Genomic DNA, 16,358 nt, shown 5'->3' on the forward strand with positions numbered 1-16,358 from the left:
TCTGCTTCTTTCATTCTGCATCAATTCCTGGAGGTCTTTCCAGTTCACATGGAATTCCTCCACTTTATTATTCCTTTGAGCAAAATAGTATTCCATCACCAACAGATACCACAATTTGTTCAGTCATTCACCAATTGAAGGACATTCTCTCATTTTCCAATTTTTTTGCTACCACAAAGAGCGCAGCTATAAATATTTTTGTACAAGTCTTTTTATCTATGATCTCTTTGGCAGATAGCCTTTTAAAGCCCTTTGAGCATAGATCCAAATTGCCATCCAGAATGGTTGGATCAGTTCACAACTCCACCAGCAATGCATTAATGTCCCAATTTGGCCACATCCCCTCCAACATTCATTACTCTCCCCTGATGTCATTTTAGCCAATCTGCTAGGTGTGAGGTGATACCTCAGAGTTGTTTTGATTTGCATTTCTCTAATTATTAGAGATTTAGAACACTTTCTCATGTGCTTATTGATAGTTTTGATTTCTTTATCTGAAAATTGCCTATTCATGTCCCTTGCCCATTTATCAACTGGGGGATGGCTTGATTTTTTTGTACAATTGATTTAGCTCCTTGTATATTTGAGTAATTAGACCTTTGACTGAGTTTTTTGTTATAAAGATTTTTCCCCCAATTTCTTGCTTCCCTTCTAATTTTGGTAGCATTGGTTTTGTATGTACAAAAAACTTTTTAGTTTAATGTAGTCAAAATTATTTATTTTACATTTTGTGATTTTTTCTAACTTTTGCTTGATTTTAAAAATATTTCCTTTCCCATAGATATGACAAGTATACCATTCTATGCTCACCTAATTTACTTATAGTTTCCTTCTTTATATTCAAGTCATTCATCCATTTCTTTTTCTTTCTTATAATAATCTTTGATTATTATATATTCTACTCCTAAGGAGTTGTCCTTTTGCTTCCTAAATATTTTCTTGTTCTTTATATAGTTAAGGATGTTTATTTATATATTCACAAAACAGTAGTATTATTTAGGGCAGTGATGGGCAAACTACAGCCCATGGGCCAGATGTGGCCCACTGAAATGTTCTATCAGGGCAGCCCGACTTTATTCCTAATCTGAAGAATACAATGAGTAGGATACAATACAATGAAACTTCAAGAGAGTTGCCTTAGAAACAGACTGACAGATAAGCATTTTCTTTCCTTTGGCCTCCTCTTTAAAAAGTTTGTGCATCACTTGTTTAGAGTTTTAGCATTCTCAGCATCCCTTAAGATCATGTAGCTTTTGTATTTATCCCTATTTTCTGCCTTTATTAACACCTTCTCTTCATATATTTATTTAAGATTTTACTTTTCTTACAATTACATGTAATGACAATTTTTAACATACTCTTAATGTGTTTTAAAAAAAATCTTTGTTGGGCTATGAGTTCCATATTTGGAAACATTCATGTGCTCAGGTAATTTTGCATTTTCTTCCTGTCCTAGTAGATTGACATTAAAGTTTGAGAAATAAGCTTTGGACTTTCTTAATATTAAAAAATAAGTTTACTTAGGAGACTGGAAGATGATTGATGAAAGTCAGCAGGTAAGAAGTAGCAATACAAGCCAGCTCTCCCCTGCTCTCTTCTATAATAATGAGCTTCACACAAAACATTAGACAGAGAGATTTATTTTCACCAAAGATATCCCCCATAGTGATGAAGTAGGTCCAGTAAAGAGTCCAAATTGAAGATTATATTTCATGTGGATAGTGAAGACTGTAAGATGTTCCTTCCTTAAATTACATCAGACTAATTATATCCTGCCCCAAAACACTGCAGAACTTACTAAATGAAGTCTGAAATCATTCAAAAAGTTTGGCCTAGGGGGCAGCTGGGTAGCTCAGTGAATTGAGAGCCAGACCTATAGATGGGAGGTCCTGGGTTCAAATTTGGCCTCAGACACTTCCCAGTTGTGTGACCCTGGGCAAGTCACTTGACCCCCCATTGCCCACCCTTATCATTCTTCCACCTAGGAGCCAATACACAGAAGTTAAGGCTTTAAAAAACAAAACAAAAACAAAAACAAACAAAAAAAATAGCTAGAGTGTTTCAAGAACTAAGCTGAATTACCAGTCAATAGATTCAAAGAAAAGCTTTTTAGCACTTGGGAAGATGTAAAAGCATAGAATAGGGGCCAGACAGTAGCTATGTCCAATTCTCCACAGGATACATAATGGTTAGGGTTCTAGTGTTAAGACTGGAATGGGGACCATTTCAATATTATTACTGAAAAATGGAAAAATATAATATACCATTTTAATTTTTGTTGGTTAATTCTGAAAAAGCATTTGATTTGACAGAATAAAATCCTACCATACTGGCACTTTTATAACAGGGTTTCTCCCATCAATATAGCCAGAAGGATACAAAAATATCATTAAAAATTCCTTGGAAGTTATAGCAACAGAAATAATTATGCTCATTGACTATGCTAATGAACATCAGACAAGGTATAAGACAGGGAGATGTGTGCCTGCCAAAGATAGTCTCAACTATGCTGTGATAGAGTAGATCCAGAGTAGAATCCAGGTTGCAAATTGAATTCCAGATTCATAGTGAGGTCCTTAAGAGTCTCCTGTCTTTATATGTCATTGAGCTTATTACATCAAACACCAGATGACTGGAGAGATTATATGAAGAGATCTGCAATTATTCAAAGTGTTCATCTCATTCAGAATGGTTGAGAAATGGCTATTTCTCAGTTTAATACATGCATTTGAATGGATACCTCATAGAGTTTGACCATGGGACTAGGACATTGACAAAGTAGGCTGGATTAGTATGGGGAAAGTACAATGCCTTTTTACTGATCCTAAACTTGCCAATGAAAGCAAAGATCCATCTTTTCAATAGTAGTATTTTTCCGGTGTTGCCATCTGTCAGTGAGACTTGGAACACCATTACTTTTTTAAAAACCCTTATTTTCTGTCTTAGAATCCATACTAAGTATCAAGAAAAGCTGTAAGGGACAGGCAACTGGGGATTAAATAAATTGCACAGGGTCACATAGCTAGGAAGTATCTGAGGCCAGATTTGAATCTGACTCCAACTTGGATCTCTATCCATTGTGCTACCTAGCTGCCCCAAAAGAGAAGAGAGGAGAAAATAGTTTTGTTTTCAGTCATGTCCAACTCTTCATGACCTCATATGAGGTTTTTTCCTGGTCAAGCTACTGGAGTGGTTTGCCATTTCCTTCTCCAGCTTATTTTACAGATGAGAAAAATGAGGCAAACAGGGTTAAGAGACTTTTCCGGGATCACATAGCTAGTGAGAGTCTGAGGCCAGATTTGAACCCAGGAGAATGAGTCTTCTTGATTCTAGGTCTCGTGTTTTTGAGGAACTAAATATAAACATCACACAGAGAGACCAGAGAGATATGTGGTGGATATAAGCATGTTACAACACATAAACAATGATGTACTCCAAAGAAGACTAGGAGTAAAGGACATCATCAAGGAATTGTGTGATAGGAAGAGAAGGGCTGACCACATGGCAAGAATGTGGGATGATGGTGCATGGTGAGAGTGTTCCACTGGTACCTCCATGATGTTGGAAATGAGTAATGCCTACAAAGTATTGGATGGACCTCCACCCAAAAATTTTTGAGGATATGGGCAAGAGTTACATAGGCATCAAAAAGTTGTAATTGGTATCATTGAAGAGAACTCCTAATCAGTGAGATTATATATGGATTTGAATATAGTATTGAATATAATAGATATATTGGTTCTGAAGTCAGGAAATCATGAGTTGACATTTCCTTTCTAGTATTTACTATCTATGTGATCCCAGGCAAATCATTTAAGATATCTGCATTTCACTTTTTTAACTATGAAATAGGAATCGACCACAATAAAACTGCATAGTGCAGTGGAGAGCAAACTAACCTCAGATACATGAGTTCTAATGCTGCTTCTGACACCTATTGACTGGGTAATTCTGGAAAAGTCATTTAACCCCTCAGGGGCTCAAGAAAGTATTTTAGTTCAAAGTAGTTGCTTGTCTGCATTGGGAAAAATTTCCTCACCCAGAGTTCTCTGTTCCAAATAAATCAGAGGTATAGAACCTACCAGACTGTTAAAATGAGATTTGATTAAGCTAATTTTAGGGGAAATAATTTTCAGATTTTAAAAAATGGCATAGTCTCCACAAACATGAGATCCTAGAAAATAGCCATATACGATGGTCAGATTATTGGATATTTACAAGTACTGCTCCCACAAAAATACATTTACTATTTAGAATGAAAACAAAATTCAAAACAGAGACAACAAAAGAGATACTAACAGTGAATTAGCACTCGTAACCAGGGTAAGGGGGAGAAGGAAGGAAGAAGAGAAACAGTGGATTTGGATAATCAATCAGCATGTATCAAGCATTTGCTTTTTTTAAACATATAGTGTTTTGGAATTGAGAATAAAAGAGGAATTCTCCTTCATGCTAGAGTCCTTTCTCTGACAATAATATATCCCTAGTTGAATAGACTAAACCTTTGCTCACATGTCACTTTCAGTCTTTCCTTTTACCCCAACTCAGAAAACTTTCATCTTTTAAAGTCCATGTAACCCATTTCTGTTCAGTCAAAATTATGGAAGCTATAGTACACCAGCCCTCTTGTCCTTCCTTCTTTCTCAAGGATAAGCACCTGCCTTGCAATCTTCCTCTGCTATGACACTGGCAGACTAATATCTTATAGATTCTGCCTTATATCTCATTTCCTTAACCTTAAAAACCTATCATATTCCTTCTCTCTGCCTCTGCAACCTAGAGGTGGTCACACACTGTATCTTATCATTCCCCACAAATGGGACACTTCCCTAATGAGCAACTTTGACATTCCCCTCTATGACCACAACTTACCTTCGTCGCCTGTCTCTATGCTTTCCCCTCCCTAGAATTGCTCATTACCCTCACTGCAACCTCCATGCCCTCCACTCCCATGTCTCTCTTTTTTATCTTTGCCCCTTTTCTCAGTGCTAATCCTTCCTGACATACCTATGGCTTTTGATTTTTTGGAGCTTCTTTTCTTCCTGGATATTCTCCCTGCTAAAGATTTGATGAAACTACTCTCTTCTGATTTGCCTCCTACCTCCCTGATATCCCACTCCCAATTCCTTTCTTGACTAATCATTCACATGCAGATGTTCCCCCCAGGTTCTGTATTAGGCCTTTTTCTTTCCTTTCCCATATTCTTTCTTGGTAACTTTATCAACTTCCATTGAGCTTAACTAGTAATGTTCTCCAGATGATTCTCACAGGCATCCCCTAGTCTTTTCCTTGAACTTAAATTTCAATTCAAGTTATCTCTTGGATATTTTAAACTGCTTCTCCTAGAGCCATCTTAAACTCAACTCTTCCAAAGTTGAACTCAACTTGATCCCAATCAATATGATTGAACTGTAGAGGGGGTAGGAGGGCCTCATCTATAACAGAGTTGGAAACGCTGAGTAGGGCAAGGCTGTGAAGGACTTCAAATGCCAAAGAGAGGAATTTATATTTGATCTCAGAGATAATAGAGAAACAATGCTGTTTATTAAGGAGGGAGATGGCATGGTCTGACCTACACTTTAGGAAAATCACTTTTATAAAAAGGGAAGAAAGAAGATTTGAGGCCAGATATGAACCCAGGACCTCCTGTCCCTAGGCCTGGCTCTCAGCCACCTAGCTGCCCCCTAGTCTGAGAATTCTTTTGACCATCCTAATGCTAGTGGGTTTCTCTTGAAGTTACCAGTCCTAGAGTCTGATCTGAAAGTTCCTTTAGTGACTAGGAGAAACATAGGAGTCAATGTTTACTGGCAACCAGCTGGTTAACAGATGACCAATTCTCCACTTAAATAAAGCACAGGCCTTATTAAATCAGGGAATTAGAGAGCGGAGCAGGGGGAGGGTTTCCTTCCCCTCTGAGGTTTCTATTGCTTGTTTCATTTTATTGAGTATATCCCAAAAAGGAAAATGAGCAGAATGCATTAGAAAGTCACAATATATATGATATTAATAATAAAAATTATCATGTTATGTGGAGTTGATAGTCCTTCATTCTAAAACTTATGTTTTAACAGCTACTTGGAATTTCCTTGTTTTAAAGGATATTTCAATAATTAAATAATGAATGTGAACATTTCATTTCTACAAACTATTTTATTCATTTACCCATTTATAAAAGAATTCATTGCATATTTACCTTATGCCTAGCAGTATATTAGCACTACTGGGGAGCCAAAGAATTCAAGGTCACAATGTTCACTCTCAAACAACTCATGATTTATATGTGAAGATTGTATATGCCACAAATGAAACAGTTAGTAAACAAATCGAATTTTTATTACTCTACACCACCTTGCTAGGTTCATATCATTTTCCCCAACTATAATTCTTTTTCTCTCATCCTTCCACTCATTTTACCCATTCATTTCAAGAATAATTTCTTCTATGGTACTTTCAATTTTTACTGAGGGTGCAGCAATTGGACTCTCTTTGAAATCCTGTGGTACTTGAAGAAAGTACCATAAAATTATTACATAAAAGGTCTTAGAATTGAATAACTTAGAGACCATCTTTATTTTGCATATGAAGAAATAAGACTGAGACAAATAGGAGCTTGGCACTTCATTGTATATTTCTTATATTTGCTATTTATTTTTATTAGAAGTTGCTTTTATGTTTTTCATCACCCTAATCATTGTGGTTATGAAATTTTAATCTCTTTTTCAACTAGTGTACCATACAAAGGAATATCTGATCTATCTTTCTGTCTTTCAGCAACTCATATATAGTGTCTTACAAATTGTAAGAACATAATAAATGTATATTTAGTTATTTAAATGAACATAGACACACAATAGTGTCACCAAGTAAAGGACTGAATAGTTTATTGCTGATAACCTAATATGATTTAGACACCCAGTGTTTCACTAATGAGTCAAGGGATTTTGCTTAGAAGTGGTCCCAACTGAAGGTTATAATTCAAGAAGTATGAGGTAGAAAAGAGATTCTTTTAAGATGTAGGGGGGAAATGGCATACTGAAGAGTTATTAATTGCCCATCTCCCCCGTTATGTTTTTATTTACTTCATAAAATATTTCTCATTTACATGTAAAAATTCTGACATTTACATGTAAAAAATTCTGACATTTGTTTTTTAAAATTTCAAGTTCCAAATTCTCTTCCTCCTTCCCCTTCCTGCTTCTTGAAAAGGCAAGCAAGATTATACATGTGAAGTCATGCAAAACATATTTTTATATTAGTTATGTTAAAAAAGAAAACAAACCCCCTCCCCCTGCAAAAAAAGAAAAAAGAAAATGAGTTTATAAAGGCATGCTTCAATCTGCATTTAGACTCCACCAATTCTTTCTCTCAAGGTACATAGTATTTTTAATCATAAATCCTTCAGAATTGTCTTGGATTTATCAGAATTGTTAAGTCTTCAGTAGATCATCATATAATATTACTGTTACTATGTACTGTGTTCTCCTAGTTCTGCTTATTTTTGCATTAATTCATATGTGTTCCTAGGTTTTTTCTGAAATCATCTCGTTCCTTGATTCTTATAGCACATAATAGTATTCCATCACAATCATATTGCACAACTTCTTCAGCCATTCAACAATTGATGCACATCTCTTCAATTTCCAATTCTTTGCCACCACTAAAAGAGTTGCTATAAATATTTTTGTGTATATAGATCCTTTTCTTTTTTCTGTGATCCCTTTGGAACATAACCCTGGTAGTGCTGTTGCTAGGTCAAAGAGTATAAACAGTTTGATAGTTCTTTGGGATAATTTTAAATCACTCTCCAGAATGGTTGGATCATTTCACTGTTGTATTAAAAGTATATTAATGTCCCAATTTTTCCACATCCCCTTCAACATTTGTTATTTTACTTTTCTGTTATATTAACCAATATGATAGATGGGAGGTGGTACTACAGAGTTGTTTTGATTTTCATTTTTCTAATCAAAAGAGATTTAGAGCACTTCTTTCATATGACAACTGAGAGCTTTGACTATCAATTGGGGAATGGCTCATATTCTTATAAATTTGGCTCAGTTTTCTATATATTGGAGAAAAAAGGATGTTATCAGAAAAACTTGCTGTAAAATTTCCCCCAGTTTCCTACTTTTAATCTTATAATTACACTTTTTGAAAAATACAGACTATTTGTTATAATCTGTCAGTGAGCTCATAATATGTGAAATAGAAATATTATGTTTTATCCCATTGTTTATTTATTCCAACTTATAAACTACTTGTGACATTATCTCATTCACTTTGCATGTGAAAGAATGTTTCAGCTTCAAGAAATATATTCGCTTAGAGCAAAAAATTTCACACATTACAAATTTTCATCATTAGCCCTTTGTCAAAAACTGATATTCTTTATATTAAGTCTAAATTCTTCAACCTGTTCGTTTTTTTAAAAAAAAACAAACCTTACCTTCCATCTTCGAATCAATACTATGTACATTAGAGGGCCTATTCAGTGTGAGCATCTTGCCATTTTCCCTCTTACTATTGCTTTGAGAATAGTAATAAATTCAATAGTGTGCAAATAATTGAAAAGAATGTTAAAGTGGACTCTCTTTAAATCCACTTACAATACCTTTGAGACCCTAAACATCTACTCTTTTTTTAGTTCCCACCCCTCTTGATATATTATGCTTCTACTTAAATTCCTTGAAGTCAGGAACTATTTTACTTTTGTTGTTTCCCCATTGCTAACACTGTAGCTTCAATAGTAGGTCCTGAATAAATACTTCATTGATTGATTCATCTATTCTTTCAATATGGCATAGTAGAAAGAATACTCTGGTTTTTTCACTTCATAATTGAGCTTTTCTTACTCTTTTCAAAGGTAGTAATAATCTCTTTATTGCTAATATCTGTTATCTTTTTCAGTCCTAATCCTTCTCAACATAGCTGCCATATTTGACACTTTTGACCTCCATCTCCTCCTGGATATTCTTTTCTCTGACTTTTCATGACATTATTTTCTCCTTGTTCAATGCCAATCTTTTTTGACTCCTCTTTCTCAGAATCCTTGGATGGCTCATCATTCATATCATGGTATTCCTCAAGATTTTTTTCCCAAGTTTCTTTTCTCCTTCACTACTCTCTCTTTTAGTAACTTCAGTTCTCATAGATAGTAACTTCCTCCAGATGATTTTGATATCTATATTATCTATCCTCAATGCCTCCTTAGATCTTCATTCCCACAACATCAATTACCTATTAAATATTTAAACTGTGTGTCCTACCCTAAGCCATCTTAAACTCAACATATCCAAAATTCAGCTCATTATCTTTCCCCAAAAACTCCCTGATCCAAACTTCCTTATTACTGCTGAAGGCACATCATCAGTCTCATGTCTCAGGTTTATAATCTTAGTATCTTCTATTCCTCCCTCTACTTCCACCCACATAAACAATTTAAAAATCTAACCATTTCTACCTTCAAATCTCTCTTGCATCTTATCCCTTCTCTTCTCACACAATTACTTCCTTATTTAAGGCTATTTTCATCTCTAACTTAGATTATTTCAATAACCTCCCAATTATTCTTCCTGCCTCAAGTGTCTCACTATTCCATTCTGCACTAAATATTGCTTCCAGAGCCATTCTCCTTAAGTACAGATCTGTTTTCCTACTCAACAAACTTGAGTGGCTTCCTATTGTCTCTAAGATAAATAATAAACTCTGTTTAGCTGTTAAAATCCTCTACAAACTTTCTCTAACCCATCAAATTAAGTTAAAATTTTCTAAACATTTCTTTATCCCCATTGGACATTGTTATTCTTCCTCCTGAATTTTCTTAGATCCAGCCAAAGTATATAACATTTCAATTCCTATCTATGTGCCTTTGCATTGATGCTCTCTTGAGTTTAGAAGGTTCTGTATACTCCCTTCTGCCTCTTCATTTCCCTACCTTTCTTCAAGGTACCTCTCAAATTCCACACTGGACACAAGAAGCCTTTCCTACTTACCCTAGCAGTAAGTGCCTTCCCCTTCCATGATATCTCCCATCTATCCTCTCTAGCTCATCTATATGCCTAACTCTTCATATATTGTCCTCCTCATTAGAATATATGCTTCCTGAAAATAAAAAAGGGCAAAGAAAGAACATACTTGTACAAAAATATTTATAGCAGCTCTTTTGTGGTGGCAAAGAATTGGAAATTGAGAGGATGTTCATCAAATGGGGAATGGCTGAACAAATTGTGGTACATGTTGGTGATGGAATAATATTGTGCTATAAGAAATGATAAGCAAGATGATTTCAGAAAAAGCTGGAAAGATCTACATTAAATGATGAAGAATGAAAAAGAAGAATCAGAAGAACATTGTACAAAGTAATGGTAATAATGTATAAAGATCGACTGTGAAAATTTGACTACTCTCAGCAATGCAATGATCTGGGACAATCCTGAAGGATTTAAAATGGGGAATGCTCTCCACCTCCAGAGAAAGAACTGTTGGAGTCAGATGAATGTGGATCAAAGCACACCATCTTTCACTTTAGTGTATTTATGGTTTTATTTTGGGAGTTTGGCTATCTAGGAGTATGCTTTTATAACAATGACCAATATGGAAGTTTGTTACATGATAATAAAAATAACATGTTTTAAAATGAAAGAATATATGCTCCTTGAGAGCATGGAATGCTATTTTTCCCTCTCTCATTATTTAGCACAGTGTCTAGCACATTATGAACACTTAAGGCTTATTGAGTGACTGGATTTTCCAAGTTTAAGTGACTGCAAGAATAAAAATTTCACTGAAAAAGGAAGGGAATAAAAAATGGGAGATGGTTTGAGGATTATGGGTAATAAGGAAAATTAGAGGGTGAAATGATAGCTTATTGATCTTTAGAAAATGGCACAACAGCAATTCCATAAATATATTTTCATTATATAATTGCTCTTCCAAAATGTAAATACACTGGCGCTCAGTACTTTAAAAATAATGGCTGTGTTTTTTATGTTCCCCTGTGTTTCTAGTGATTCTTCCTTAAAAGAAACAATCTTGATTGTCTTAGCTATATGCTAAATGTACAGTACAAAAAGAAGACTGCCTCTGAGGAGAATGAGCCAAGAACATTTTGTTCTGTCTTTACAATGAAATGCAGATTTCCCATTAAAAGGCAAATCCATCATTTCAAACATTTGAATAGGATAGTACATTAAAAAAATAATTCCAGCTGCTTAAATTTAGGGCATTCAAAAACACCAATTGAAGAACATTTGTGGGGTCCCAAACAATTTTCATTTGATTATGAAATGGATAAATTTTCATTCACTTTAGGCTTTTACCTCTTAATATTTTTTTCTGAAATAGCTATGCAAATATGGACAGACATTTTGGATTCAGAGTCTGTGTGCTATTTAAATGATCTATTTCATTTGTGTTCTTCTATAAAGATAGCTCTATGCTTGCTAAAGTAGTACTTGTGACTGCATAAAAATGATGATTTTACTGCAAAAAAATTTGCCTGTTCATACATAAACATGATTTTCCCCCTTTTTTAATCTCCTCATTCTTCCTCTTCTGCGAAGTTATTCTCTGCCAAGTTCATCACCATGATCACCAAGCAGGTTCTCCCCCCAATCACTTCTGCTCCAGGTGTTAGAAAATGAAGGATTGTCACTAGCCTCTTCCCATATTTTTAAGCATTTCAGCAAGTTCTTTCCAGTTGTTGATATTCTTTCCCTGCTTTATTTAGAAATGAGAAGCGACAAAGCCAGTATCATTCCCTGGAGAATAGTCACATGGAATCCATATGCTATATGACATTCACATGTTTATAAGTGCAGGAAGATAGGTAGCTATAACTACTTCAGGTTATTAAATTTTTTTGTCCAATTTTCAATACCCAGTTGGATAATATCTTTTAAGATAGAAGAGAGAGACATGAGTGGAGAACCTGAACTCTCTGTAGTGGACTGCAAACTTGATGTTAGTCAATAGTATGATAGAACTGTGAAAAATATGAATTTGAGCAATACTAAGAGAGATCTTATCTTCTAGGAATAAGATTGTGATGGTCCCAATGTACTCTGCCCTAATCATACCCCTTTGGAAAATTGTTTTCAGCTTTGGATGACATGTTTTGGGAAGGACACTGACAAACTAAAAAATATCAAGAAGAATGTAAACCAGAAAGTTCTTAGAATATGATCTCAGGACTGACTGAAGGATCATGACTATTAAAACATGTAAGAGAAGACTTGAAGGAGACATGATTACTTTCATCAGGTTTTTGAAGTGCTATCATTTGAAGAGTCAGCAATAGACAATAAGCATTTATTAAGTTCCTACTATATGCCAGACACTGTCCTAAAGCAGTGTAAATAAAAAAAAGATATACTTTTCCTTCAAAGAGCTTATGTTCCAATGGGGAAAGGCAAAACACAAAAGAAAATTGAAAAGTAAAGACGGATGGTACAGGAGAGAGCTTCTCAGTTCAGGAACATAGACATCATGGAGAAGACAAGGAAGCAAAAAATGAGTAAAAAATACATTAAAAAGGTGGGAAATGAGGAGATGACTGGGTCTATCCTCTCTCTTCCCCTTAAATAAATGAATTTATGGCTCCATCTCCTAGTCAGAAAAAAAATTGAGGTACTGATGAGATTTAAGTAACTAGGCTGATTGCCTAGATTTGCGTGAGATTTCTCAATGATGAGTATAATAGGGACATGGAAAAGAAGCAAAAGAAGTCTAAAATGAGTGTAGCTGGGTGGGGATTGAGGTGACATAAGGATAAAAATTGTTCTCTTGGACCTTAGAGTGAGGAACTAGGGAGAATGTATGGAAATTGTAAAGATATTAATTTAAAACTTATAGTGAGGGGACAGGGGTACCCTCATCAATGAGCTACTTAAAAGTAGAATGGTCTTGCTCTGGAAGAAGGTCTTCAAAAAAAGGGCTTAGGACCACTTCTTGACTGTGATCTAATGGGATATTTCAAAGGTTATGCATGAGATTAGAAGGTTCTGAGGTTCCTTTAAATTAAAAAAAAACTATGATTCTAACTATATACAAAAAGAAATTCTAGATGTCATTTAATCTTTGTCACCAACATCCTGGATTCCCTATAATAACCTGAGCTTCATACACTCCTGGTTAATTTTTGGTTTCTTGTCTGCTGGCTTTTCCCCTAGTTCTTTCATCACCTTTTCCAGCTACATTTTGAGTAGTCTATTTGTCTCTTATTACAATATGACATATTGTATACCTTGGTTTCTCTTCTTTCCTTTTCCTTTGTTTTAGCTTTTCCTAGCTTCCTCTTTTATTAGTAGGTTTTTTTTTAACCCTTGTACTTCGGTGTATTGTCTCATAGGTGGAAGATTGGTAAGGGTGGGCAATGGGGGTCAAGTGACTTGCCCAGGGTCACACAGCTGGGAAGTGGCTGAGGCCGGGTTTGAACCTAGGACCTCCTGTCTCTAGGCCTGACTCTCACTCCACTGAGCTACCCAGCTGCCGTATTAGTAGGTTTTTCATATCCGAAGTTGTCCTTAGTGAACCACTCTAGAACTCTGATTCACTCTGTCTGGTTCCCAGGCCAATGTAGCTATAAATCTAGCAATCGATTTTGAGAGTAGGGACTATTTTATTTTTTATTTTGTACCTCCTTCCACAAACTAGGCACTAAAAATATTTGTTGCCTTGTAATTAAAACTCCTCAGAGATTCCCAGTGAGGTAGTCCAATAGTATAATAAAATAAAACAAAACAAAAATATATTTTGAGATTGGCATTTTTCAGAACAAGGCATATATTTATTCTATGACATACTTGTATTAACACAATAGATATTTATGAATAACATAGAAGTTAATGTTATGTACACAGATAATATATGTGAAAAGAATTAAATGTGGGATAAAATAAGAGGTATTATCATTGGTTTGGTAGAAGTAGTAGCCAATTTCTTCTAAATTAGTATAAAGGATAGACGCTAATATAGAAATTGTCTTGCTAGATGATTTCTAATGGGAGAAAATTATCATCCTCAAATACTAGCCTCATTTTGCCCAAGGGTCTGAATTGGATAATATCCCAAATTGTCTCCAATATTTTTGCTTCATCAAAGGTCAATCCAAAATGGAACTGCTTTCCTATGATGAATATTTAGTTCTTACCTTGTTTCTCTAATGCAACTAGGGATCAGCATTTATGTTAGTTAAGAACCTAAGTTAATGATACTTCAAAGGAAATTTTTCTGAAGTTTTTTATTGCTCATACTACATGTCAAGATAAGCTCTAAATGGATATAATACTTAGACATAAAGGGTTAACATCCAAACAGATTAGAGGATCAAGGAATAATTAATTACTTTCAGATCCATGGATGGGGAAGACTTCATCACCAAAGAAAGAATTAAAAGGATAAAAGAAGATGAAATGTATAATATCAATTACATAATATTTAAGTTTTTGAACAAACAAAACCAATGCAGCTAAAACTAGAAGGGAAAAAGTACGTGCAGCAAATTTCTCTAAGGATCTCTTTTTCAAGCTAGATGATGAACTAGTTCAAATTTATAGGTGAAATCATTCTTGAATTTATAAATCATTAAGGAATATGAATTTACAGTTCTCTAAGGAAAAAAACCCAAGCTTCCTATATATGTGTGAATAAAATGCTCCAAATGACTAAAAATTTTGAAAAATTATTTTAGAAGTGAAAAGCTGAAAAAAAAAAAGACAAATATCAGAAGGACTATGGGAAAATAGGCTTATTGATATACTATTGGTGGATTGTAAATTGTGATGGCAAATTAGAAAGTAACTTGGATATATTCCTTAAAAATTATTTAGGCATGCCTATGGTTTGACCCATTAGTACCCAGAAATTAGGCCTATATTCCCAAAGCTTCAAAGAAATAAGGAAAGAACCCATATTTACAAAAATACTTATAACAGCCAATTTTTTATGGTGATAAAAACTGGAAAATAAAGAAGTACTTGTCAATCATGTAAGGGCTGAACAAATTATGTTATATAAACATATATAAACTGGAAATAATGATAAAAAAAGATACTTTCCAAGGAACCTAGGAAAACTTGTATGAAATGATGCAAAGAAGTGAATTGTTCCAGAATAGTTTCTATGGAAACAATAACTTTGTGAAGACAAAGAACTTAGGAGGACTCAAGAACTCTGCTCAACATAATGAAAAATCACATTTTCAGAAGATCCATGATGTAGCATGTTGTCCATCTCCTGAAAGAGGAATGATGGGCTCATGGTGCAGACTGAAAAAAAAAATGTTGTCTTAGTCAATCCAGGAATTTGACTTTGCTTGAATATTTATATTTATGATAAGGATTTTCATCCTTGGTGATGAAGGTGGGTGAGAAAATTTTGGGAAGATTTTTGTTAATTAAAAATTTTAACTAAATTATTTAAAAGTCTTACCAACTATGATTACATTTTATAAAACCAACTTTATAGCACTGGCAAAGTACATCTACATCATGCATTCTCCTCCCCAAATTCCTAAGAATGATTTATTCAAAAGCAAATTGATTCTAGTTAGCTTCAGTCTACTTGTACTGGGTTCTATTTTTCTAAATATGTCAGCCATTTTCACAAATAATACACTAGGCTCACATTTCATTTTTGACCCACCTAAAGGAAAACTGTATCCGAGGATACAGGGGGTACCATATACTGTTGTCCTCGAGTTTCCAGTCATTGCCAGCACTGGCTATCAAAACTGCTTATCCTGCAAATAAAATTTGAAATGAAACCCATCTGGTGTTTCTCATTGAATTAGGACCAGAACATTTCTTTTAAATATTAACAGATGGTTAAATTCTTAATATCAAAATAACATTTTAAAACATCTGAGGGGACCCACTAAAAGGGGGAAAGGATGGAGGGCCATGTGTTTTTTTCATCCCCAAATCCTAACTTCCCCTCTCCCTGTCCTTCCAAGCCACGTGTCAAGGATCATTAAACTTCTATCTCAAGTATTTCTTTATTCCTTAGTAGCTGTGCTTAGATATCAAGGTAATATAATCAAGTAACTCTGGGGATATGTTGCTGTTGGCATATTCAAACAAATTTTATTAGAACAAATTTTTTCCTTGTGCTTTTTTCAATAGGAAAAAGAAAAGAAATACATGCTTCCCTTGGACAACCTGAAAGTTCGAGATGTGGAAAAGAGCTTTATGTCTAGCAAGCACATCTTTGCACTTTTTAACACAGAGCAAAGGTAAGAAAATAAAAGATTTTCTTTCCTGGATTTTGCTAAAGCTATATGAGATTCAAAAACTTCTCTCTCTGTCTGTCTCTGTCTGTCTCTGTCTCTGTCTCTGTCTCTGTCTCTCTCTCTCTCTCTC

General features: G+C 34.7%; 1 protein-coding gene across 4 annotated transcripts in view; it reads left to right on the plus strand.

Annotated features, from left to right (window-relative positions):
* DNM3 (dynamin 3) overlaps positions 1–16,358 on the plus strand; it is a 612,108-nt gene that overhangs the window by 402,812 nt on the left and 192,938 nt on the right. For all 4 annotated transcript variants that reach the window (XM_044672207.1, XM_044672209.1, XM_044672208.1 and 1 more), the window contains one exon: positions 16,122–16,231. In XM_044672207.1, the coding sequence (XP_044528142.1) occupies positions 16,122–16,231 (110 nt within the window). The remainder of the gene's footprint in view (positions 1–16,121; positions 16,232–16,358) is intronic.

This window comes from Gracilinanus agilis, chromosome 4 (genome assembly GCF_016433145.1).
Source record: "Gracilinanus agilis isolate LMUSP501 chromosome 4, AgileGrace, whole genome shotgun sequence".
In the NCBI taxonomy this organism is placed as follows: Eukaryota; Metazoa; Chordata; class Mammalia; order Didelphimorphia; family Didelphidae; genus Gracilinanus; species Gracilinanus agilis.